The 25,289-nt window shown below is 52.2% G+C and overlaps 2 protein-coding genes across 3 annotated transcripts in view; one reads left to right on the forward strand and one right to left on the reverse strand.

Annotated features, from left to right (window-relative positions):
- PACC1 (proton activated chloride channel 1) overlaps positions 1-25,289 on the forward strand; it is a 168,448-nt gene that overhangs the window by 105,062 nt on the left and 38,097 nt on the right. Inside the window, exon 8 of the mRNA XM_058700205.1 lies at positions 17,364-17,460. Within this exon, the coding sequence (XP_058556188.1) occupies positions 17,364-17,460 (97 nt within the window). The remainder of the gene's footprint in view (positions 1-17,363; positions 17,461-25,289) is intronic.
- NENF (neudesin neurotrophic factor) lies at positions 11,404-22,608 on the reverse strand. Of its 2 annotated transcripts, none has more exons than XM_058700211.1 (4): positions 22,362-22,608; positions 13,980-14,040; positions 13,139-13,251; positions 11,404-11,976 (listed from the first exon to the last, which is right to left on the reverse strand). In XM_058700211.1, the coding sequence occupies exons 1-4, from the start codon at positions 22,542-22,544 to the stop codon at positions 11,800-11,802; spliced, it is 534 nt and encodes a 177-aa protein (XP_058556194.1). In that variant the 5' UTR covers positions 22,545-22,608; the 3' UTR covers positions 11,404-11,799. The 2 variants fall into 2 exon arrangements, with proteins under 2 accessions (XP_058556194.1, XP_058556195.1); XM_058700212.1 differs by having other exon boundaries at positions 13,148-13,251; positions 22,362-22,597.

The following is a 25,289-nucleotide window of genomic DNA, read 5'->3' on the forward strand; positions in this document are numbered from 1 at the left end:
TTCTGAGACTGTCCTTCCAACCCTCCCCCTGCTCCCCGCCCACCCCCCATCCACCAGAGCTGCTCTCTGAGCAGTGCCTGTCACATAGCAGGTCTTCGGTAAATGCTGGTTCCTTTTTTTCCCTTCCCTTCCTCTTCCCTTCCCCTCCCCCTCCCCATGCCCCTCTCCTCCCCTTCCCCTTCCCCTTCCTTTCCCTTCTCCTTCCCTTGCTGCCAGGCTCCCCCTTAGGTTCCACATCCTGGGCTTTTCTGGTAGCAAGGATACAAAGACTCAGTCAAGTCACTTCAGGAAGAGATTTTATTGTCAAGAAAGACACGAATGGGAAAGGAAACAGAAACTCTGAGAATCTGAGGCAGCACATCCTTGTTCTTCCCCCCAAAGGCCCCAGAGTCTCCTGTCATGTCTCTCCCACCTCTGCCCAGCTGCCCCCTCAGTTCCGCTTGCATTGGCCACCCAGCTCAAGAGTTGCACCTCAGTGCCCTCAGCTCCCTCCGCTGCTATGATCCATTGGAATTTTCCAACACCGGAACTGAATGGTCCACCTTCTCAGGGCACGGCTGCTGGCTGGCCAGTCCTGTGGGGCTGCTGCAGGGGCGGGTGACCTTGTGGGTAGGTGACAGGGCAGCCACCCTGTGCCTTAGTCGTGCAGCAGATCTTCCGGAGCGTCTGCTCTGGCCTGGGCTTGAGGCATGGCCATACCACACTCAAGGAGGAACGTTCCAGAACGACCACCCCTTCTTCAGAACCTTCACAGGCACATGGTGAGCCATAGAGAAGCCCGCGGCCTCACCTCCAGGGGGCGCTCTGTGGGCAGGCCGGGCCAGGCCAGGGATAAGGAGTGGTGGGGTGAAGTGAGGTGTGCCAGAGACAGCTGGACCTGAGATGGCGCTTGGCCCCTCTTCCCTCACTGTCCCTTCTCCCGGAGGTGCTGAGGTCTGTACAGGGAGGAGCTGAGAACAGACTGACCTCTCCCAGGACAAACTTCTTTCTCAGAGGACATCAGTTATTAACCACCTGCGGGGGGTCAAAAAACTGTTTTTGCTCTTCCCGGAGCCCACCCCGGGCGCAAAATCCCCCAGAGGCCAGAAAATGGTTTGGGCCACCTGATACTAATGTCAGAGAATGCTAAAAATGTGTCACGGAGGTGGCAGCTGCTGGAGGCACCGCCAGCCCAGGGCCCGGCACCAACCGGAAGCATTTGGAATCGTTAAAACTTAGAAACAGGGGTGATCCCTGCATGGGTTGAGACCCAGAGGTCAGAGGTGGGGGAGCCTGCCAGCTGGTGGTGACGTTCTCAGGGCGGGGGAAGGGCGACAGAATTTCCCAAGTGTTGGAATACTGCAAATTGGATTCGGTTGCTGCTGGGGTGAAGCAACACTTGAGGGGCCGTGGCAGGAACAGGAGGTAAACAGGGAGGGGCGGGCCTCCCCTCGGGCTTTCCAGCCCCCTAGAGCGCCTCCTACTGGCACAGTCCAACAGGCCGCCGCTGGCAAAGCCGGAAGTGGATTGCCCCGAGTCAGCCCCAGCAAAGCAGAAGGGGGGTGAGGAGACCAGCACACCCATGAGCTGGAGTCTCCCCTCTTGCACACGTGTGTGTGTGTGTGTGTATCCCCACAGACCACAAGCTCCCTCCCTGCAAGCTGGATTGTGAGTCCTGCCCCGTGGGTATCAGAGCTGTCGGGGAACTTCATGGCTCTGACGGGCAGAGACTTCTCGGATTCTCAACTGCCAGCGCCTGCGCCCTGTTTCCATCCCACCGCCAAACAGCCCCTGGTTTGAGAGCTTCTGTCAAAAGGAAGCTCAAAATTCTTCATCTCCGGAGGGACATCTGGCGGAGGAGACATCATAGGGCCCGCCTCACCGTCCTGGAGGAGGCGCTCAGGAGCTCAGAGAAAAGCAAGGTTTGTGCTACATTGCTCAGCACGTAGTAAACACAGTGGAACCCCGGTGCCAATGGAAGGAACAAAGCTAAAACTGGTTTAACTGTCTCGGTTTAACTGTCACCTCCTCAGAGAGATCATCCCAGCCCACTCTGTCTAATTAGGGCCCCTGCCACCCTGTTTTTCTCCATCACTGCGTGTAGTCTTTTCCTGCACAGCGCATGTCGGCGTGCAATTCTGTGTTTTCATGGTGTGTTTATTGCCAATCTCCTCTAGGTAGCATCTCACAAGGGCAGGGCCGTGCTGGCTTCCTATACCACCGCAGTCTCAGGATCTAGCCCAGCGCCTGGCACATAGTAGGTCTCAATAAGGGTTTGTCAAATGCACCGACTTAAAAGTATAAAACGTTCTAGACGAACTGTGATGAACTGATGGGTGGTGGATCTATGAATGAGGGGTATGGAGGCTTAACACTCTGAGAACAAAGTTGTAGAAGGCGGTCGCTCTCCATTTCCAGATTGAGAGCATGGCAGGCAGGAGGATCAGTCTGCTGTGCTTGTGGGCAGCTGTCCACGCAGGGGGATTGGAGCCTAAGCCAGGCTTCTCCCTTGTCATAACTTCACCTCCTGGACCGTAGATGGCATTGGGCTCATTGAATGCTAGAGCTGCTGTGAGGCACGATTCTATAGATTCTGAAGATGGCTCCACGTCACGATCACCTGGGACATCTAAAACACCACTCTGTGGACCCTGCCACTAGTTTCCGATTCTTTTAGGTCCATAATTCGGTGTAGCCCACTGGGTCTCCAGAAACATGAACCTAAGTCCTGACTGCCACACACTAAGCTTGGGAAAATTACTCAACCTCTCTGTGCCTTGATTTCTTCACCTGTAAAATGGAACTCATAATAATCCCAACATCGGAGGTTTGTTGTGAGGATCAATGTCTTGTACCTAAAGCTCCTGTTGCAATTCAGTAAATACTGAATAAAATGTAGCTATTATTGTAACAAGTATCTCACCACTAGTTAGCGGCTGACGTGGAGCATGGGGCGAGCTTCCAAGCCTCCTGATCCTGGATCCAGTGTTCTTTCCAACACGTCACTCTGAATGTGCACACAGCATTCCCTCTGAGGCCAGGCTCAACAAAGCAAACGTATGGTCGCTGCCCTGGGACCCTTTAATCAGCCCACATGGAAGAGACTTGCACCCGAGAGCAAAGAGCAGATCTGACCCCTGGAGAACCCATACCAGAACGCAGGAGTTCAGCAGTACAGCTTCCGGGTCCTTTGAGAAGCCTCTGGCTGCTCCCGTTAGCTTTTCAGTATGGAAATATTGGGAACCAAAAATAGAAGTTCTTGAGGGGAGCTTAATCCTCTGGGCTTTACACAACAGCTGCTGGAGCGTTCCATGAATCAACCACCAGGAGGCACTCTTGTCCCATGCACGGGGGTCACGGGTGGGCCAAAAGCTTCCATGAAGATCCCAACATCTCTCGGCACCTTCGTGCCCTAGCCTTCATGCCCCTCTCAAGACCCTGTGGCTGGGGTCCTCCCAGATCACCAGCTCCTGGTGCCGGGGAAACCTTTTGGCAACTCAGCTTACCGCTCTCCTCCTTGGAGCCTTGAGAGCAGGGATAGCTTTTGCATTTATTTTCCTGCACTTATTTTCCTGGCTTTTCTCCCCATGCCACCACTCCCCACCCCACCCCCGAGACCTGGACTGCTGCTGGACACATAGGAGGCATGAAATACGCACACGGTTCTTTGGTGAATGGATATGTGAAATCTGCGGAAATTAATAAATTGGGGGAAGGAGACTGCCTGAGCTTTGGCAGGATGGTGGGGACCAGAGGGAGGGTTATAGCTGCCGGTTAAGGGGAGGGTCGTGGCTACATGGGAAAGAGGGGGAGGGAGGGCTCAGGCAGGAGGGTAACAGATGTGTTTCTGGGGTCCGGCTCCTGGGAGGCTGCTCAATGCTGAGGTCAAACCCTTACCTCAGGGCCCTGGGCAGCAGGGGCAGCAACATGCAGAGACGAGCCCAAGCAGCCCCCAGCCGTGGCTCAGCTGCCTTCCATGTGGTTGTTGCTGGTCCCATGGCCTCACCTCTCCCTGAGGTAGCCTGTGGCTGCCACCATCAGGCTATGAGCTCCCACAGGTGGGCCTGGATCACACCGCCTCCCTCTGGGTGATGCCATGGGGCTCAGCACCCTGACCACGTGTCGCACATCCTTAGCGCAAAGGAGTCTCATTCAAGAGAACCTCAGAGTGTCTGCCACCAGACCAGCCTGCTGCATCCCAGTTCCACCTGCCCTGGGATGGGCCTCCCCTAGCCGAGCCAATGCCCAGGTGGAAGGAGACTGGGTGAGAAGAACACAGGATGGAAGGAAGACCTGGGTTGGAATCCCAGGAATCTAGGACCTAGTCAGCAGCGGAGGTGTGGTTTCCCTGGCAAGTTACTTATTCTTGCTGAGACCCGGTCTGTCATCTGCAGGATGTTCGTACCTCCTCGCAGGGGATCAAATGAAGTAGCAGATACCTAGTGGCGACACACGGCCCATGCCTCGCCAGGGAGGTGCCGCGTTTGTGATGTTATCGACACAGCAGGAGACGCAGGCAAGAGGTCCGCAGCAACACTAAGGAGCGGGGTGAGTGGGCAGAGGAGGCAGGAAGCAGGGACAGCCAGGAGGGGCGAGTACAGGGGTGCGCTTGCCCGAGTGGAGGTGACCACGGCCAGGAGGATGCGGCAAAGTCAGTATCGCCGGGACGAGGGGGAATGAGAGGGGAGTCAAAGTCCGGCTCCTGAACAGGGAAGAGACAGCTGCAGCAGGATTGGCCAGGCCGGCCCCAAATAGGGCCATGCCCACCAAGCATCCCTGGACACCTTGGGCTTCCCCTTCCAGACACCTCGGAGTCTCACTCCAGGTCCTGCTTCTGACCTTCCCCTCTCAGATGCTGGTTTTTCCCTCTCGGGGCTTCTACTAGAACCCGGCTTCCGAGGACAGTCTGCAGCTCACTCTGGCGTCACCCTCTGGCAGTGCTTTTCTGGTCTCTTCTCCTGCCACCCTCGGCAGCTCCTGCCCCCTGACTCCCACATCCCAGGGGCCTCCAGAAGCTCAGCGCGTGGAGCCCCAAGCCCTGTGCGTGTCCTAGAGCGGAGCTGGTGCAGACAAGAGCAGGGGCTCAGGCGGGGCTGAGACTGAGCAGTGCGGGGAGGGCTGGTGAGAACAAGGCTGTGGGCCTGGCTGGAGGGTGGGGGAGGGCCCAGAGCCAGGGGGCTGAGGACTTGGGCAGAGAACCAGACAGTCCAGGGGAGGCCTGGGACAAACTTGGCACAGCGGACACACCTGATATGAGGCCTCCGGCAGCAAGACTGAGTCTCATGCCGGAGGCCTCATCTGGTTGGGGCAGGGCAGCCAGTGGAGGTCCTCACTGGCCCCCTGCGGAGGGGACGGAGGCGGCAACGCAGGGACTGAGAGCGGTGCATGGTATGGGCAGATGGGCGACTCCTCTAGCTCATTTTTTCCCTTTGGGCTTCAGAGCAGGTGATCCCCAGGAAGCCTGGAGAGGAGGAGAGGCAGCTCAGATGGGCCCATGGCCCGGCTCGGGGCAGAATAGCTGCCAGTCAGAACGTGCTTTCTTTTCCTCCCGGTCTCAAGGCTTTCCAAGACTGTCCGTGCTGGTTACCATCTGCTGTGGTGGTTGCCAGGGGAACCACTTACTATTTTTGTACGTTGCCCACATGACCAGGCTTTGGAAAGGCTCAGTCATGGTCAGTCCAGGACTAATCCTGGAGGCGATGCCCAGTGGGCTCCAACTGGAGACCTCGGTCAGAGGGTGGGAGTTGCTGTGGGACCCCAGGATGGGGCCCAGAATTCCAACTATATCCCTGAGTGTAGGAGGAGGGCAGCCACCAAGGAGAGGGGTACCCCATGTGCAGGAGAACCAAGCCATTGACTCGTCAAACACCAAAAAGTGCTGGCCATTCATTGTGCTAGTCGGTGGAGAGATAGCTGAGAATGGGACAAATCCTCTCGGCCTGGTGGACAGACAGACAAATTAAAATGGTTATGGAGCAGCAGACTGCCGTCTTGGCGGGAAGGACCCAGGAAAGCCTCCTTGTATCTAAGCCAAGAGAAGGTTTTGTAGGCGATACAGGCAAGAGGGAATTGACAGAGTAGGCAGTTAGTTGGAAGGGCATTCCAAGCAGAGGGAACAGCATGTACAAGGGCACAGGGGACATTGTGAGTAAGACATCTTCTGGAACTGAAGTCACCTGAGCTCTAGAGTGCAAGGGAGGGCCCCCACCCATCAGGTAGGGTGAAAGTGAGGCAGGGCCCCCACCCATCAGGTAGGGTGAGGGGTGAGGCAAGCTGCACCTCAGTGGGTGTGCCCAGGCGCACCTGACATCAGGCTTCTGGAAGCACGACTGCAGTCCAGGCAGTACTCTGGGGACAGGTGGGCAGGTTTTCCCACTGCCCATGAGACTTTGGGAGAATCTCCAGGGCATCTGAGAAACCGAAGAGTCTGAACTGCGGGAGGGAGATTCCATCAGGGGAGCTGGGTTACTGCTCGAAGTTCTGGGCTGAGCTGCAAGTGTCCAGAGAGCCTGCTGAAGCTGGTCACCCTGACTTCTTCCGACCCGGCCTGTTGCCAAGGCCCCGGATGCATGACTGAAGGTTTCTTCTCGTGTCAGTCCATGAACCTGCTGGGAAGTCCAAGAAGCCATCGGTCCTTGTGCTGGGGTGGGACGGAATGGAAGGAGAAGAAACCAAGAAAACCTGAGCACCCACCAGTATGATGAATCTACCCAGCGCATCACAACAGGACACATCCAGGGCTAGCCCCAGCCTTGTGAAATGGGCATTTTGGTTCTCATTTTAAAGGTTAGGAAACAGAGGCTCTGAGAAGCTAAATAACTTGCCCAGGATTATAGAGGTGGTAAGCAATGAAAGCAGGAGTCACACCCAAGTCAGTCTGACCCTAAAACCTGTCTCTTTCCACAAGACAAATGCAATGCAATGCATACCTGCCGTGTGCCAGGCACTAAGCTAAGCACTGGAAACCCAAAGACAAGATGCAGTCTCTTTTGTAAGAATTGGGTGAGATCATGTGCAAAGGACCTGTGGCAGATTGTATTTTCCCAAATTGGCCTGGTGCCCCTTGACTCTGGGGGCGGACTTTGTGGCGGAGGCCAGCCACGGGGGCCACAAGAAGTCACGCGTGGAGAGGAATGGAGCTCCCTGCCAACAGAGGGCTCCACCTGCTGGAAATGTGAGCGAGCCAGCCTTCATCGTTGGACACACATTCCCACTGTGCCCTCTCAGAGTTACTGACCCACAGAATCTCTGAGCACGAGGAATAGCCGTTTCACACCAGTCAGCTCTGGGGGTAATTATTTACACAGCTATAGTCACGGAACGAGACTCCGTAAAGTGCTTTCATGTGTAAGATGTTACCAGTAAACCTGAGATTGACATAAGGCGATAGTGTCGGTGTCTGAGCAAGTCAACTTGGGTCTTACCCTGGGTTCTACCCCTCCTGGGTGGGGGCTTGTGTGCAGGGGCACACATTTGGGAAATGATCCATGGGATCAGGGTCAGGGGACCGGGGCAGGGGGAGTGGCACAGGGAAGGAAGCTCGGCCAGCTCTGGGGAGTGTTGTTGAGCTGATTGGCCACTGTGTGCAGCTGGGGCTCAGCACCACCTGAGAGCCTCTCAGGAACCCAAGGACAGATGAGCCGTGGCGTGTGGGAGGGGCCTGCTGACTCCAGCCCCTATTGGTGGAGGTTTTTCAGAGGGGGATGCTCTCACCCCTGGCGCTTGCCAGATGGAATGCCCTAGAATGGCTTAGACAGCTCGCTTGGCAAAGGAGCCCAGGGAGGATGCCGAACCTGGCGCTGAGAGATTACACCACGTGCGCTGGGCTGACAGGCTGCGAACTGGAGCGTAAGAGGTGAGCCACACGTCCCGGTATTCAGTAGTCTGCCGGTCGGTACTTCCTTTCACATGATGTCCTGGACGGAGGCCTGCAGGGCCAACCTCTGCCTGGTCAGTTTCCCCACCGCCGGGAGACAGCCTGCCTCACCTCTCTGGAAGGGCCTGTGCAGTTTCAGGCCTGTGTGAACCAGGCCTTTGTGTCCTCAAAGCCACCATCCTTCAGCACCAGGCCCTGTAGGTGATCCCAATCATAGAGATCCCTAGGGAGAGGCCGGGGTCAAGGCATTTACTGCCCCGGGGAGACCGGGCTCTGGGCATGGATTTCCAGCTTTAGCCCCTTGCAGAAGCATCTCAGGAACTGACAGTGCCCCAGAAGGCCATGCTTTTTGGAGACTGAGGCTTTGAGAAGCAGCCTTTTGAAGGAAGCCAGTGCAGAGGGTGAAGTTGCTTTATTCAGACCCTTAGCTTTTTTGCTCCTAGAAGCTAATGATGTGGTGAGGAGACCACTGAGCAGGTGTGTAAAGAAGGCCTTCTGTCCAGGGTCAGGCTGGGACCTGGGGCGAGAAGTGCTCTGCATGACCTCACCTCTAGGACCTGGGTTGCTGGTCAGCTCCAGTGCTCACGTTCTGGAACATTCAATACTTAGTGGTCTTATTTTCCAAATGGAGAACAGGGCTCCTTGCTTCAGGGCTTTGTTTCCTGCCTTTAAGCCACTTCTTCCCTGTTATGCAAGGGAGCTGGCTTGTGCCACCTTCCAGGGAGGAAGGTCCCAAGCAGCTGCAGACCCTGGAGCACAGAGAGGGAGAGAAGGAATCAGCACTCTGGGTGCCGGGAGGAGCCAGCAGGAGGAGCTCCGTTTCCCCCAGGAGAGGCTGTGGAGGGGCTGAGCCTGGGGGCGGGGAAGGAACTTGGATTTAGGAAAGGAATTCACCAATTATGTCACTATCAACAATGCTCTGATGCAGGGCACCTACCGTAGACCAGGCATCGAGCTTCCCCACTGAGAGGCTGAACTTGAACTTGTACGGAGGCTGGTTGAGAACCCAACCCCTTTCCACTCTCCCGTTGCCTTTCCTTCAGCTTTCTCTTCTCCTGGGTCAAGAATCATAGCCCCTTTCTTCCTTCTTTATCCCAAGTCAGCTGGGAGAAGGTCTGGCCTCAGCGGCTAAGTACAGTTTCGTCCCTCAGGTTTCCTCCTCAGGACTGAGGAACTTCCTGGGATCTGGGGCTTTCCATGCAAACTGCAAAGTCCAGGAAGGTTGGCCACCTCAAGGCTCTCCTGTTTGGGGGAGACGGGCTCATACGTATGCAATTATAGCCACGTAGGTGAGTGCTAAGCTCTAGGGGACCCCAGAGGAAGTGTGTCTAGACCGAGTCTTGTAAGGACATAAGCCTTGAAAGCAAAGAAAACAGGGGCGCCTGGGTGGCTCAGTCAGTTAAGCATCCGACTCTTAGTTTCGGCTCAGGTCATGATTTCAAGGTTTGTGAGTTCACACCCTGCATTGGGCTCTGTGCTGACAGTGTGGATGGAGCCTGCTTGGGATTCTCTCTCTTCCTCTTTCTCTGCTCCTCCCTCTCTGTGCCTCCCCTGCTCGCTCTCTCTCTCTCTCTCTCTCAAAAAATAAAAAATAAAAAAAGATAAAGCAAAGAAAACATGACAAACCAATGTGGCAGTAGGGGTAAACAGGACAGCAGACGTGATGATGCTGATCCCCAGGCCAGCCTATGTTTTCGTCCCCTGAGCTGCACCCACCCTGTGTGGAGCCTCTGGGGGCTGCCCAGGTCTGTGTGCTCTGTCCTGGAATCTCTAAATGAAAGCCACTCTGACTCAGAGAAGACCCCTGCTGGGGGTGAAGGGCCATGAACTGGGCAGAACTGCCCCAGCATAGAGGAGCCTGGGGCCCTAAGGGAAAACTGCTCTTTAATGGGGGCTGGGAGAGGGTAGGGGAGTGGGGGTCCTGGAAAGTTCCCAGCAAACTGAATTTGGAGCCCTTGCCCACCCTGCAGACAAGGCTGTAAGGAATGGAATCCCACCCCGATGATGTGGGAAGTAGGTGACACGTAAGGAAAAGAAGTCATCTCTCAGGTGTTTCCAAGGAACTGTAACCATTTGTCTGCATTCATACATCATTTGTTTGGAGGCCACATGTCCCCGTACAGACTACCTTGGCCACATGAAGGACTTTCTCAACTCCAGGCCAAAGAGTCCTGTCTGATAAGTTCCAGGCCCGTTATTCTTGGGTGGGTGGCCACCAAGCTCCCAGCTTCTGAGTGGGAGACCCAGGAGTTCACCAGGAATATCTTGAGTCTGGACACACAAAAGAATAAAGCAAAGGTCTAACCTGGTCCTCAGAAAGGCTGTGGCTGGGTTCTCCCTGAGGTGACACGTGAGGCAAAAGGTAATGTTTCTCAAAGTACACCTGGGCCCATGTGTACCACAGTCTTCTGGGGAGGCTCATTAAAAATTCAGTGCCCACCTTTTGGGATGAGCACTGGGTGTTATATGAAAACCAATTTGACAATAAATTTCATATTTAAAAAAACACTTAATTAAAAAAAAAAATTCAGTGCCCAGGTGGCTCCTGGGTGGCTCAGTCAGTTAAGTATCTGACTTCTGCTCAGGTCGTGATCTCATGGTTCATGAGTTCAAGCCCCATGTCAGGCTCTGTGCTGACAGCTTGGAGACTGGAGCCTGCTTCCAGTTCTGTCTCTCTCTCTCTCTCTCTCTCTCTCTCTGCCCTCGCCCACTTGTGCTCTGTCTGTCTCTGTCTCAAAAATAAATAAACATAAAAAAAAAATTCAGCACCCAGGCCATGTTCTAGAAATACAGAATCATGAACCCTGGCGGTGGGACCCAGAATCAGCATTTTGAACAGTCACCTTAGGAGATTCTTCGGCTTAGTGTAAAAATTCTCTCTTGGGAGTAGTTGCTATTTATTTTACATCAAAGAAATTAATCTCTAATGTAAGATTTCCAGGATGAATCTAACACAGGGTTTCTCAGCCTCAGCACATTTGACCTTTTGGACCAGATCATTCTTTTTCCGGGGAGCAAGGGCTTTCCCGTGCACTGTAGGATGTTTAACATCTCTGGACGCTAGATACCAGTAGAATCCTACAGTTGTGACAACCAAAACTATAAAAATATCTTCCGACATTGCCAATGTCCCTTAAAGGGAAAAGTGCCCCCCCCCCCCCCCACCTCAGAAGGGATGACATCCTTAGGAAATCTGACCTGGGTCCAGCATGTTGTATGCTTCCCCGTGCTTGGGACGCCCTCCAGGCCAGGCTCTGGCCACAAGGCCCTCCGCCCTCCTCACCGCCTTCCAGCTGCAGATGGGGCTGAGGCCCCATGGTCCCATGTGAGACTCACACGGTCACTCTCTCCTGGTCGTGGTGCAAAGCCAGACCTTTAACGTCTCCCTTTACCATTCCTACCGCTCCTGCCAGTCTTCCCCGTTCATGCCATTCCCCCTGCCTCACAGGCAGGGGACACAGGTGGCAGGACCGTGAAAGGACGGCACAGGCTGCCCCTTCCAGTGGTGCAGGTGAGGCGTCAAGGAGAGGGCGTGTGGGGAAGAAGGCTGCTCTTGTGAAAACACGAAGTTTATTTCTGTGCTTATTCTAAAGCAAACGTGGTCATGCTAGGAAACGTGGCAAGCACAGGAAAATATACAGATAGAGAAGAAATAAGTCACCCGTGATTCCACTGCCCGGACAGCCAACACGGACGCCGAGAGGGCGCCCCCTTCGGCCGTTCTTCCCACCCTGGCTGGTGTGCGGGCAGGATGGCACGTGGACAGAACACTTGACCGGGAACAATAACAAGCATCCGGCGTTCCGGGTTCAATGTCGGCTTTATTCAGGTCCGGGGACCAGAGGCTCAGGCAGCCTATTTTGCAGGAGATTTGGCACCTGAAGGGCTCTCCGTGCCCCGCCCCCACCCCGCCCCATCAAGAACGCGCTCCCGCAGATGGAGCATCAAAACTCGTCTTTTATGTCAAAATGGGGCTGGTCTTCGGGCTTGAAGTCCAGGTTGGGGCTGCCGTCCTCGTTGAGTATCCTCCGGGCCGTGTAGCCGACGATGGGGTATTTGGCTTTGTACACTGTGGTGAAGACATCGTCCAGGGACTGCAGCTCCTCGGCAGTGAGGCCGGTCTTGGGGGAAAAGGCCCAAAGCAACAGGAAAGGCAGGGGCGAGGGGAGGGGGAGGAGGCGAGATGAGTGAGTTGTGCCTCAAACTGGACTCTCACCACCCAGCCCTACTCCTCCCACACCCTTGATGCCAGAGGAAAAGTATCTCAACTTGCCAACTGACTTTTTAAGACACAATCCTGTGCAGGCGGGAGTGGTGCGGGAGTCGTGCGGGAGTCATGGCTTCATCATGTCTTGCCATTTGACTAACATGGGAATTAAAGACGCCAGTGAGGGGCACCTCGTTGGCTCAGTCGGTTAAGCATCCGACTCTTGGTTTCGGCTCAGGTCACCATCTCACGGTTTGTGAGTTTGAGCCCTGCGTTGGGCTCTGTGCTGACAGCGTGGAGCCTGTGTGGGATTCTCTCTCTCCCCTCCCCCCACCCCTCTCTGCCCCTTCCACACCCCCCCCCCCCCACTGGTGCTGTCTCTGTCTCTCTCAAAAATAAATAAACTACAAAAAAAGAAAAAAAGAAAAAAAACCTCCAGCGGACACCCAGCCTCAGGCAGGATGGGGTATGCTCTGTACCCACCTCCTTTCCACTGCTCTCTACACACTCTTCCCATTATAGATTCATACACCCTCCCCCCTCCTTGATTCCTGAGTGTAATCAATCTTTAATGTTTGACTTTAATGAGTTTGACTCATCTGAGCACAACTGGGGCGAATGCCAGTCCCTCCGGTGGGATTACTGAGACCCTGAAATGGCTTTTGCCGATGCTATTTTCTCCTCCACAGAAATACGAATGCGGGGGACACTCTGCTTCTCACCCTGTTCATACCCTGAGCAGCCTGGCGAGTGGGTGTCAGAGATCACAGCAAATCTGGAAGAGACTGGGGGTGGTGGGTGCAGACCGCAAGGGGGAGGGGGCTGCCAAGGCATTGTGAAGCTCACAGAGTCGATCACAAGTTTACAAGAGTCCAGACTTGACTCTGTAGGCAATGGGGAGTCCTGGAAGGTTTCTGAGTAGGAGTGGCATAGGAAGATACTTACTTCAAGGGAACAGTTGGCTACACTGAGAGTGGACTGGAATATCAACGGACTAAGTAGGAAGCTTGGCTATTTCCCAAGGGTAAAAAAGGCCATGGCCAAGGGGATGGGACATTTTGACAAAGGCTCATAACCTGGCTCACAGTGTCATGGGTGAGGTCTGCAGGATCGAGGGACATCTTGGCCACCCCTCTGGTGGAGTCCTTCCCGGTCAAGGCATTGTAGGGGGCTCCTCGTCCATAAAACTCTGTAGTGGGGAAAAGGGGAGAGGATGTGATTGTGGACGTGCACGCAAAACAGCCAGGAGACTGTACGGGGCTTCTGAGACCCAATCCAACGCTAAACCTGGCTCCAGGCCGAAGGAGAGGGGAAGCAGTGAAGACGAGAAGCCCCCCTGCCGTCAGTTTGGATTCCACTGATTCAGAATATGGAATAAGTCACACACGCCGGGCTGAGGGGTGGTTTTTTAAAAAATACGGAATGGAAATAATCCCTTAAAAATATTTAAAATGCAAACAAGAAAAATGTCCAGTCTTCTTAAATGTCGGTGGAAGCCAAGTCTGCTTCCGTTCAACAGCTTTTGTTTGGTAAACAATGAGCCACAACAAAACTACCTCCCTGATACCATCTGTAGTTAACCACTAGAGAAACCATGAAATGGCATTAAAATGTTGGATTGTGTTCTATGATCCCAATGCCTTGCAAAGCAACGCTTTGCCTATTGCTGCTTCAACTACAGTAAGTTGCCAAGTTTGAATTTGATTGCACAGGCAGCAGGGAGCCACAGAAGGTCTTTGAGCAGGAGTGTGACATTATTAGAAAAACACTGTGGCAATACAACACTGGCAAAGATTGTTAATTCAGTCTGAGGGAAAGGGACCTGGCCAGCTTTCCTTCCCTTCTTTTGCATACCCAGCGCCCACTCTGGCTGCCAAGCTCCCCAGAAGTAAGGATTCATAAAGCCGAGCCACTTACCCTTTCCAGAAGTGACATCAAACACCACTCCTTTCACTGCCATGTAGATGGGCTGATCTTCCTAGAAAGCAGGAGAGAAGCTGTGAGGAGGAGCCCAAGAGCCCAGCTCCTCCAGCCCAAGTGAGTGACATCACTCCGGGCTGTGCAGACAGCAGTGGGTGGAGGTACAAAGCAGCCTCTCCTGAGCCGGTCCTTGGCGAGTTCGTCACCATCAGGAGCTTGCCCGCCCCTGCCCGATGTCACATCCCCTCACAGACTTTGGGAAGGTGACACAAAGTATCATGACAAGCCTATGGCAACACTTTTCTGTAAACAAACACAAGCAAACCAGGGACTGAAGCAGCTCTGCACAGATAAAAATCCAAAGGATGTTAAATGATGAATTATTTACATCAGCCCAAATTTCCTTTCATCTTTGGCAATGGAATCAGTCCGAATGATCCATTTTACATTTTGCCTCTCCTAGGTAATGCAGTTTCGTACAAATGTTCCCATGTATTGAAATCCCCCAAACGGCTGTCACTCTAACAGCTCTATCTTATGGTAGTGCTACTGCATTCCTGTTTGTTCAGCTGTTCTGTTTTGGGTATTTGGGTTCTTTCCAATTCCTTAAAACTATAAATGGCGGGATTATGAGTATCTTTCTACAAGCTACTTTATAATTTGGTGAGTTATTTCCTTGAGGCGTGCAATACATGGTCCAGGAATAATCCTGGACCAAAGCATACGAGCAGTGTAATCAGTTTTATTAAAAATTTAACCAGCGTGTCCTTCAAAAGGCCCACTGACAGTGCTAGAAATACATAAGCAATGCTGTCTCCCGGACAGTACTAACAATGAGTCTTATACTTTATTTTTTGCTATATTCGTGGGTACAAAATGTTACCTTTGAATTCTTACCCCTCTGCCCCCAACCAAAGAGAATAATTCAAAAACAGATGGCATGAATTTTCTAACTTCCATCAAGGTGGACTCTGGCTGGGGCAGTTGACATAGTTCTTGGACATGCAGGGCCGGGTCTTAGCCCTATTGTGGGTACAGGGACACCAACCAGTCGGCCCACAGGCTGGGGTGAAGGGATGCGTTGCAGCTGGGTGTATGGGAATCTCTGGATCTCCAGGAACACACTGCTTGGTCTTCTGTAGGGTTGGGTCTTAAGGTTCTTGCCCTTGTTGAGCTTAAGGTCAAGTGTTTTCATGACTACATTCAACAGAGAGAGGAGGAGAGAAGTTAAGCAACTTGGCCAAGCAAATATATCTCACTGTCACATAACTTCACAGGCCTCCGTTTCTCTGTTACATACAGGTAACACCCACTGACCTTGCAGGAATGCTGTACGTGAGCACGTGGTAAGTCCAGCATAGGAGCTCAGTAAATGGTTGGTTATTAGAGTCCCTATTAGCTCCCACAGATGCTCCCTAGAACTTCTGTTGACTCAGTGGATACTTGTTCCACCTCAACTAATAAGAATTATTTTATATGTTTTTAGAATTTTATCTTTAAGTAATCCCTACCCTCAATGTGGGGCTCGAACTCACAACCCCGAGACCAAGAGTAGCACGCTCTACCAGCCAAGCCAGCCAGGCGCCCGAGGTAAGGGTTATTTTAAATGCCATGGCGTAACCAGCCAGCAGCCTGCATTCTTCTTTACAGCCTTTCTTTCACTGTAATTATTTGTTTCTTGACATCAATGGCTCAACTGGGGTTATGTTTTATTCGAACTTAAAAAATATATGAACGGTTATAATTTTACCTATAGCATTTTGTCATATTTTCCATTCTGTTGCTTTTCCTTTGCTATTTTGTTACTTTTTTGTGTGCAAAGAGTCATAGAAACGTGACATTGACATACATAAAATATAAAAATATGCATCTCATCACTAACACCTTCAATTTCTTCAACAGATAAAATTTTTAAAAGTTTATAGTTTATTTATTTATTGGGGTCCCTGGGTAGCTCAGTTGGTTAAGTGTCCGACTTCGGCTCAAGCCATGATCTCACAGTTTGTGAGTTTGAGCCCCGCGTCAGGCTCTGTGCTGAGAGCTCAGAGCCCGGAGCCTGCTTTGGAGTCTGGTCCCGCTCTCTCTGCCCCATCCCCACTTATGCTCACTCACGCTCTCTCTCTCTCTCTCTCTCTCTCTCTCTCAAACATAAACATTAAAAAAATTAAAAGAAATAAGTTTATTTATTTTGAGAGGGAGAGAAAGAGAGCACGTGGGAGGGGCAGAGAGAGAGAATCCCCAGCAGGCTCCACGCTATCAGCACAGAGCCCGACACAGAGCTCAAACTCACGAACCAAGAGATCATGACCTGAGCCCAAATCAAGAGTCGGACACTTAACCGACTGAGCCACCCAGACGCCCCTCTTCAATAGTTAAATATTTATCCCCTCACAACACTATACATTAAGGTGTAAGTGCTAATAGGAGGTCTCAGCCAAGGGGTAGAAGGAACGGTGAACGTTTCTGAGGCTTTCCTGTTACACAGACATTTCACGGAGAGGAACGGCCTTGTCAGTTAATTGTCAAGTGTGCTGGGGGTGGGGGGCTGTTCCTATCCCGTGGAGCTGATGTCCCCTGACAGCAGGCATGGTTTTCAGGCCCCGGAGGTGGCAGCTGAGAGGACAGAGGGTGAATGGAAGCCTCGGGAGCATAAACGCAGGCTCTGGAATAGACATGTCCTCAGAGACACTGTAAAGACACACACGCTTATCGCCAGCTTCACACCGTGGTCCCCCACCCTCAAGTCCGCCTGGAAGGACATGCATCATTCTTATCCGCACAGCAGGCCTGAAATAACAGCAGGTCTGCCTTTTTCTGAGACCAAAGGAGGGGTCACCATGGTGGGGTGTTCCTAGCACAAGTTTTCAAGTCAAACAGGCCTGGGTTTGAGCCACCACTTATACGCTGTGCTGTCTTGGGCAAATTACTTAACTTGTCTGGGCCTCAGTCTTCTCCTCTGTAATAGGAAGACACTAAAAGTGTCCACTTGCTGGGCTGTTGTGATGATTAACCAAGACAAGAGATAGGAAGCACTTAGCAGTTCAGGGAAATAAATGTTAGTTTCCCTTATCCTTCCCTAGATTTTGAAAGTTATAAGATCTGAGAGGAATCAGATACTCAAGTGCAAGAAGATTCTGTCTTCCTAAAGGAAAGATAGGGGGAAAAAATGTAATTCCCAAGTCACAGATAAGGATTCTGGAAGAAATGTAAGTTAAAACTGGAAGGGGCCTTGAAGATAATCTAACACCGTCATTTTACAGATGCAGCTATCCAGGCTGGGGAATTATGAGACCTGCCCAGAGTCACAAAGAAATTAGAGCAGTTTCTGGAACCTAGAGCCTTGGAACCCAAATCATTCCACTCTCTGGCTTGTCCCCCCAGAGGGCACACAGCAGGAAGACCACGTGCTCGCCTGGGACCAGGAGAGGGTGAGAGTGGCCTGGGAAATTCAACCATCCACAAGACTCAGAACCAACGGGTAAGACACGGGATCGGTCAGAGGTACTCAGTGGAAGGGAATCAGGGTAACTGAATCAGGGTAACTCCCTCTGCATAACTGAGACCCGGCCTTTTTCCTCCGGGCCTTGGGCTTGCTTTACCATCTGGCCTTCCTCCCTGCCTACAGTCAGGCAGGGCCAGCAGAGCGCCGTGAGAGTTACCAGGGAAGCAGATGCATAAGCAGCAGGGCAGAGGAGGGAGGGCCTTTTCCATAGCAGGGAGGGAGAGGCCGGGAGCCTGGGCTCAGGCAGGCAGGAAGGCAGGCCCAACAGTCAGCCAGCCGCCCCTGAGCCTTCAACCCTCAGACCCTGCACCAGGGCCGGGGGACAGAGTAGAAGTTCCTCTCTGGTGACTCTTCTCCTTGGAAAAGAGGGAAAACTGTTGCGGATGTTTGCTTCTGCAGAAATAACAGGGCCCTCCAAGGGTCTAAGGCCATGGTTTTCTGACTGAAATTGGCATTAGTAAGTATTAGTGGGTCATGGAGTTAATTTAGTGATTTACAAACAGATTTTTTTAAATTAGGTTTAAAAAAGAAAAGTTTAAAATAGAACAGAAAATAGAAAACATTGAAGTGCATCACATGTAGTAATAAGCCTTGTTTCATGGAACTTGTGTTGTGTGGGTGTATACCGAGGTAGAAGGCAAAATTGTATTCCTTAACATGGGCCAAATATCTACAAGACATCACTCTATTGTATAATTAGAGAGGGTGGTTTTACCTCTTTATTTACCTACCTCTATCCCATAGCCTTCACTGTCTGTATATTCTTTTTATTTTTATTTATTTTTGAAAGAGAGAGAGAGAGAGAGAGAGAGAGAGAGCGAGCATGAAGGGGGGAGGGGCAGACGGAGGGAGACACAGAATCCGAAGCAGGCTCCAGGCTCTGAGCTGTCAGCACAGAGCCCAACGTGGGAGCTCGAACTCACGAACCGGGAGATCATGACCTGAACCGAAATCAAGGGTGGGACGCTTAACAGACAGACCCACCTAGGCACCCCTAAACTGCATTTCTGGTCATACTTGTACTCTGATATCTTCTTCTTAGAACCAATATAGCCTTGGAGCGGCCACTGCCTGGAGCAGCAAAGAGGGAGGCTTTTGGTAGTTTGTTTTCCTTGTACGAGCCAGGGTGGGCAGAGCCTGATTCGTCACTGTAACTCTCTAGCTGTGTAAACCTGGGCAAGTTACTTCGTCTCCATGCTTCCTTCCTCATCTGAAAAATGAGATAACAACAGCACCTACCTCATGGGGTTGTGGTCATCATTATATGAGTTAATGCTTTAAAGCTTAGGATAGTGCCTGATAGAGTTAGCTCTACGTAAGAGTAAAATACATAATATCTGGTCCCAGGCCCAGAAGTCAGGTGGGTGTGGGGGCAGGCAGGGTGACCTGCTCTGCACTTGGTCCTACAAAGCAATTAAGGCAGAAAACATATCTTCTGAGGATGGCATTCCCTCTGGACCGAAGAGAACCCTCAGAGTCACCTCATCTTCCCTATGGAGGTCCGAGGCAGCACCCCATGATCAACTATATTAACATTTCCACAGTGAAGCGTGAACATGAATATTCACACTAAATAGGATACATAAGGACTATAAATAGATTCGTGTCAGTTCCAGCAAGGCTCTATCACCAAAGGAGTTCAGATTGGGTTGGGTTTTGCTGTTAAATGACCTGTATAAAAACAAAAACACAACCTTCTGGGGCACCTGGCTGGCTCAGTCGGTAGAGCATGCAACTCTTTATCTCAGGGTTCTAAGTTCAAGCCCCACGCTGAGTGTAGAAGTTACTTAAAAATAAAATCTTTGAATTTTTTAAGCGTATTTTGAGAGAGAGAGAGCGAGCTAGTAGGGGAGGGGCAGAGAGAGGGAAACAGAGGATCTGAAGTGGGCTCTGTGCTGATGGCAGTGAGCTAGATGTGGGGCTCAAACCCACAGACTGTGAGATCATGACCTGGGCCGAAGTCAGATGCTTAACCAACTGAGTCATCCAGGCGTTCCCTGTAAAAATAGTCTTTTTTTTTTTTTAATGTTTATTTATTTTTGAGAGGGGGAAAAGGGACAGAGAGAGGGAGACATAGAATCCGAAGCAGGCTCCAGGCTCTGAGCTGTCAGCACAGAGCCCAACATGGGGCTCGAACTCACCAACCATGAGGTCATGACCTGAGCTGAAGTTGGACGACTAACTGACTGAGCCACCCAGGTGCCCCCCCAAAATAAAATCTTAAAAAAAACAAACAACCTTCTGGTTTTCAGAGTTTATTTGATTTTTGAATTGCAACAGAGGATTATGGGACCTGTTTTACTGCCTCTTGCTAGCAGCTAAGATTTATTAAGGCTTACTCTGCTAAGATTACTGCAGGCCTATCCAGTGCACTTTGCATATCACTGTCTCATTTAATCCTCAAACCTGTATAGAGTAGGAACTCTTGTTATAGCCATTATGATGGTCAATTTTATGTGACAACTTTGATCAACTACAGTATCTAGGTGTTGCTATGAAGATATTCTGTAGATGTGATTAACATCTACAATCAGTTGACTTTGTTACATAAAGGAGACTATCCTGAATAATCTAGGTGGGCCTACCTATATTAGTTGAAGGGCCTCAAGAACAGAATTGAGGTTTCCCTGATGAAGAAGAAATTCTACTGGTGGGCTGGGACATCAGCTACTGCCCAGGGGTTTCAGGCCTGCTTTGTGGATTTCAGACTTGCCTAGCCAGCAACAATGATAACATAAACCGATTCCTACAATAAACCAAATATATTATCTGCTACTGGTTCTGTTTCTGGTGGACTTCTGACTGAGAAAAGCATCTTATAGATGGAAAAAAACAAAGAGAGAGAGAGAGAGAGAGAGAGAGAGAGAGAGAGAGAGGTGCTCCACGAGCTTTAGGAATTTGCCCAAAGTCACACAGTAGAACAGGGACTCATAGCCAGGTATGATTCAAAGGTATAAGGCTTGAACTAGGATACTGTAAAATGTATTATACAAACAATGACACTTCTGAGAGTGAAGTGGGGGGGGGGGGGGGAGGATGCTATTAGTAATTATCCCCAGACAACAGGCATAAACCAGAACCATCTAGGGGAGATCAAAGCACAGCAAGGCTCTGCTCAGCTGCACTCAACAGCCCCTGTCCTCCCTCTCTTCCTTTCTCTGCTTACAGACCCCAAAACAACTCTCTCCTTAACCGTTTTCCATCTCAAGCTTCCCTCTCTCCTTCCCCTAGTTATGAATCAATAATGTCAGCATAAAACACCAAGGGTCTTTTCTCCATCCTCATCTTGCAGCCCTGGAGCTATTGTTTCAAGTACCCTCAACCGTGAACTCTCTCTTCTCTTGGGTTCTGTGCTGGGGGTCCCCAAGCTTGCCGCCACGTTTCAAGATTCACTAGAAGGACTCAGAACTCAGCACACAAGTTGTACTCAGAGCTCAGATTTATTAAAGCCATATAAAAGGATACACAGCCAGATCATAAGAGAAAAGGACAGAGGTAGAGTCTAGAGGAATCCATGTGCAGACTTCCTTATGTTCTCCCTTCCCCACGAAGGGTAACACACAATGCACTCTTCCTCCCGCAATACAACACGGCAATACGCTTGTGATGTTTCTGCCCAGGGAAACCCATTAGACACTTAGAGCCCAAGGTTTTTACTGGCAGCTAGCCATGTAGGCCCTCTCTGCCTAGTGTGTTCCACATAAATACACTGTATAAAAAGCCCAGATTGAGCCACCCTTCACTGTTAGGGAAGTGTGGAACACCCTGAAATTCCAGACACCAGCCAAGAGCCACTCTTGCCAGCAGGCCTTTCTAAGGAGAGCAGGCCTGTTCACTGTTTTTCTGCACGGGTTCCTGGATCCTGTATCATCCGGTTCCCTGGCGCCCTGAAAGATGCGTCCCTTAGCATCTAGTCACATCCCTCTGTGTTCTCTTCCACTCAGGCTTGAAACCAACATCTCTTTACAGTGATATTCAAACTAGCATCACCTCCTGAGGGCCAGGTTTCTGACTCCCTTGCGAACCTAGTCTAAGGCTAGCTAACAGAGTTAGGGAGCCCAGGCTGGAGGGTTTTAACAAGAGGACACTGGGTCCCTTCCTTGTTCTATCACTAACTAGTGGCACGCCTCGGTTTCCTCACGCGTAAAAGCAGGAGGTCTGTTCCGATCAACGCTGACATGTTATGGCACAGTGATCTCCCCACCAAACTGTTCCCCTCACTGCCAGATCGGCCCCGCTGTGGCCCTTCTGTGCAGTATTATTCTCACTCTCCGCAGGCATTACACTGGGCCCCAGCAGCCCAAACAGACGGGTGACTGTGAAGAGTTTCCTGGACATCTCCAGACTACTAACTGAAGTGGGTGTGTTGGGGTGGGGGCGGTCTTTGTCTCTAACCTCCGATCTCCCGCTCGGCCCTCTCCCCCAGCTTCTGCTCAGCCCCAAGGGCACAGGCACTACAAGTGTTTGAGGAGTCGGGGCAGGAAAACAGTGTAGGGAAGCCTGGCTCATCCCTGGGCCAGCCCCTGTTCCCACCTAACCCAACAAGCATGTTTTACTTCCCTCCCTCCCTCGCCACTCGCCCCAAAGAATCGGCATAAGTATCTGCCCCCAGCTGACGCTAACACAAAAATCCCAAAAGTTCCGAGGTTCATGGACGGACCACGGGCCGCAACACGTCCCAGCGGGGCCGTTGGCCGGCAGGGAGGGGGCAGCGCGGGGCGGGGTGTGCGGGCTCGAAGCAGGGGCTAAGCGGGGCGCCCCGACGGGGGAGGACTCCCCGTGCCGCTGCGCCGCCGTCGGCCCGGGGCCAGGAAGCTCGCAGGCCTCGCGCCCGGCTAGGGGGCCCGCGCCTCCCCCGAGGCCTCCCGTCCGCTCACCTCCTCCCCGCCGTAGCGGGCCAGCTCCTCCTCCGTGAAGAGCCGCACCGGGGGCCCCCGCTCGGCGGGGCGCGGCGCCTGCCCGGCCCGGGCTGCGGGCAGCCCCGGGGCCAGCGCCAGGAGCAGGGCCAGCGCTGCCAGCGGCCGCAGCCGCAGCCGCCGCCCGGGCGCGGGGCCCGCCATGGTGCGCGCGCGGAGCTGGGCTGGGGCGGCCTGGGCGGCCGGGACCCGCGCGCTCCCGCGCCTCGGCCCCGGAACCCCGCCCCGCCCCGCGCGCGCCCGCCCCGCCCCGCCCCGCCCCGCCCCGCGCCCTCGGGACCGCGCCGCTGGAGACGGGGAGCCCCGGGTGTAACCCGAGGCTCCTGACTCCCCAGCCCGGCCTGCAAGCTGAGCTACAGTAGTAGCTCCTTGAGTGGGTACGTGGATGACACAGCCCCAAATTCCGACACGGAGAAAGGTGTATGTATAAACCGGGACCGGATGCCCGCCTGGATCAGTCGGTGGGGCCTGTGACTCTTGATCTCAGGCTTGTGAGCTCGTGTGTGGACTGTGGGGGTGGAGATTACTTAAAAATAAATATCTTTGAAAAGAATCCCTTTTACTTCTGGCTAATTTCTTTTCCTTCCCAGTTGTGTTTAAATTTCGAGTCCGCAAGGGGGTTTTTGCAAAGGGAGGGTGGGGCATGGCACAGATCCGCCCTGAAATAACAATAGCTAACATTTGTGCAAAGATTCCTTCATTAATTTATTCATCAAATCCTTACTGAGGGCCTCCACGTACCAGCTCACTGGGAACACACTGCTGAACAGGAGAGATCCACAACCCACGTGGAACTTACATTCTGTAGGCAAAATAGACAAGAATAAAATACATACGTTGTATATTAGATGGTGAATACTAGGGAGGAAAGTAAAGCAGAGCAAAGGGATGGGGAGCATTGGGGGATGCAATTGTATTGTATTTATTTAGTTTTAAGTTTATTTATTTTGAGAGAGCACAAGCAGGGAGGAAGGGCAGAGAGAGAGAGAGAGAGAAAGAATCGTAAGCAGGTGTCGCACTGTCAGCACAGAGCCTGATGCAGGGCTTGAACTCAGGGACCACGAGATGGGTGACCTGAGCCAAAGTCGGCTGCTTAACTGACTGTGCCACCCAGGTTGCCCTGGGGACTACAATTTTAAATAGGCTGACCAGGGAAGGCCCCACTGAGAAGGTGGTATTTGTATAAACATCTATAGGAAGTGAGGGAGGTAGCTAAGGGGGGAGGGCCTTCCCTGCAGAGGGAAAGGCAGGTGCATAAATGTTGAGGAAGGAGAGTGCCCTGCTTGTTGGAGAAACAGTGGGATGGAAGAGGTGAAGGAGATAAGGTCTGGGAGGTCAAAGAGTAAAGGGGATGGAGGTGGGGGGCAGGTTTTGTGGGGCCTTACAGCTTATTTGTTTACTTTGAGAGAGACAGAGAGACAGAGCTCGAGTGGAGGAGGGGCACAGAGAGAGAGGGAGACACAGAATCCGAAGCAGGCTCCAGTCTCTGAGCTGTCAGCACAGAGCCTGACGCGGGGCTCAAACCCACAAACTGCGAGATCATGACCTGAGGCGAAGTCGGAATGCTTAACCGACTGAGCCACCCAAGCACCCCCAGCTTATTTTTAAAGGATGTTGGCTTCCACGCTGAGCGAATGGAGCACAGGGATGAGTTAGGATGTTAGTGGAATGACTGCTGTTGTGTTGAGAACAGGAAGCCGCCGCAGTAATCCGGTGACCGGGCCAGAGGTGACAGCGGCTTGCGCCAGAGTGCTGGCGGGGGAGGTGGTGAGAAGTGAGTGGGTCGCAGATGTGGTTTGAAGGTGAGGCTGACAGGATTTGCTGACATATGAGAGGAGACAAGGGGTCTGAGAGACAGAACAGAGTCAAGGATGACCCCGCGGGTTCTGGCCTTGGTAACTGGAAGGATGCAGCTGCCACTTTCAGGGATAAGGAGAGATGGTGAGAAGAGCGGGTGCAGGAGGAGAAGCTCGAGATCAGGCTTGTTCAGTCTGAGGACACACAGACATCTAAGTAGAAGTAGCAAATTGACAGTCGGCCATAAGTCTGGATTTTAAGAAAGTGCTCCAGGCTAAAGATATGAATCATGGAATCACTGGCATATATATAGGTTGTATTTAAAGCCACAGAAGGGGCGCCTGGGTGGTTCGGTCAGCTATACGTCAGACTCTTGATTTTGGCTCAGGTCATGATCTCACGGTTCATGAGACGGAGGCCAATGTCGGGCTCTGCACTGACATGGTAGAGCCTGCCTGGGATTCTCTCTCTCTCTTCCTGTCTCTCTTGCTGCCCCTTCCCTGCTTGCGCTCTCCTTCTCTCTCTCTCTCTCTCTCTCTCTCTCCCTAAAATAAATGAGCTTAAAAAAATAAATAAAGCCACAGAATGGGTTGGATCATCAAGGACATGCAGGTGGATAGGAAGGTGGAGAGGACCAAGGACTGAGTTTTTGGGCCCCACCAACATTTTGTGGGTGGGAGAACTGGCAAAGGAAACCAAAGAAGGGCTTAGCGTGCCAAGTGCTGACTCAGCACTTTTACTAGTGTTTGCTCATTTAATCCTCACTCTATGAAGTAAGAAGTGTCACCCATTTTACAGACGATGAAACTGAAGTGCAGAGACCTTAAATACCTTGCCCAAGGCCACAGATGGGTGGCTGAGCCAAGATTCAAACCCAGGCCCCCTCCCAGAGTCTTCCCCTGACCATCAGGCTGCACCTTCCCTCAGGGACGGCACCAAGTTTTCATACATTTACTTATTCAACAGGAGCTTCTAGTATAGAGCTACCTGAACGGGATCCATCACAAACCCTCTGAATCTCAATTTACGCATGTAATATACCAGCCTGCTTCCTTGATAGAATAGTGTTGAAACTAAAAATGAGAATGGATG

Source organism: Neofelis nebulosa, chromosome 15, assembly GCF_028018385.1.
Source record: "Neofelis nebulosa isolate mNeoNeb1 chromosome 15, mNeoNeb1.pri, whole genome shotgun sequence".
Classification (NCBI taxonomy): domain Eukaryota; kingdom Metazoa; phylum Chordata; class Mammalia; order Carnivora; family Felidae; genus Neofelis; species Neofelis nebulosa.

Bases quoted from the DNA above. Each gene is read 5' to 3' on its own strand.
- NENF (XM_058700211.1), bottom strand. From the start codon at position 22,544: ATGGCGGGCCCCGCGCCCGGGCGGCGGCTGCGGCTGCGGCCGCTGGCA. The intron at 14,041-22,361 runs GTGAGCGGACGG...CCTGCTTTCTAG, and splicing joins CCCGCTACGGCGGGGAGGAG to GAAGATCAGCCCATCTACAT. The intron at 13,252-13,979 runs GTAAGTGGCTCG...TCCCCACTACAG, and splicing joins TGATGTCACTTCTGGAAAGG to AGTTTTATGGACGAGGAGCC.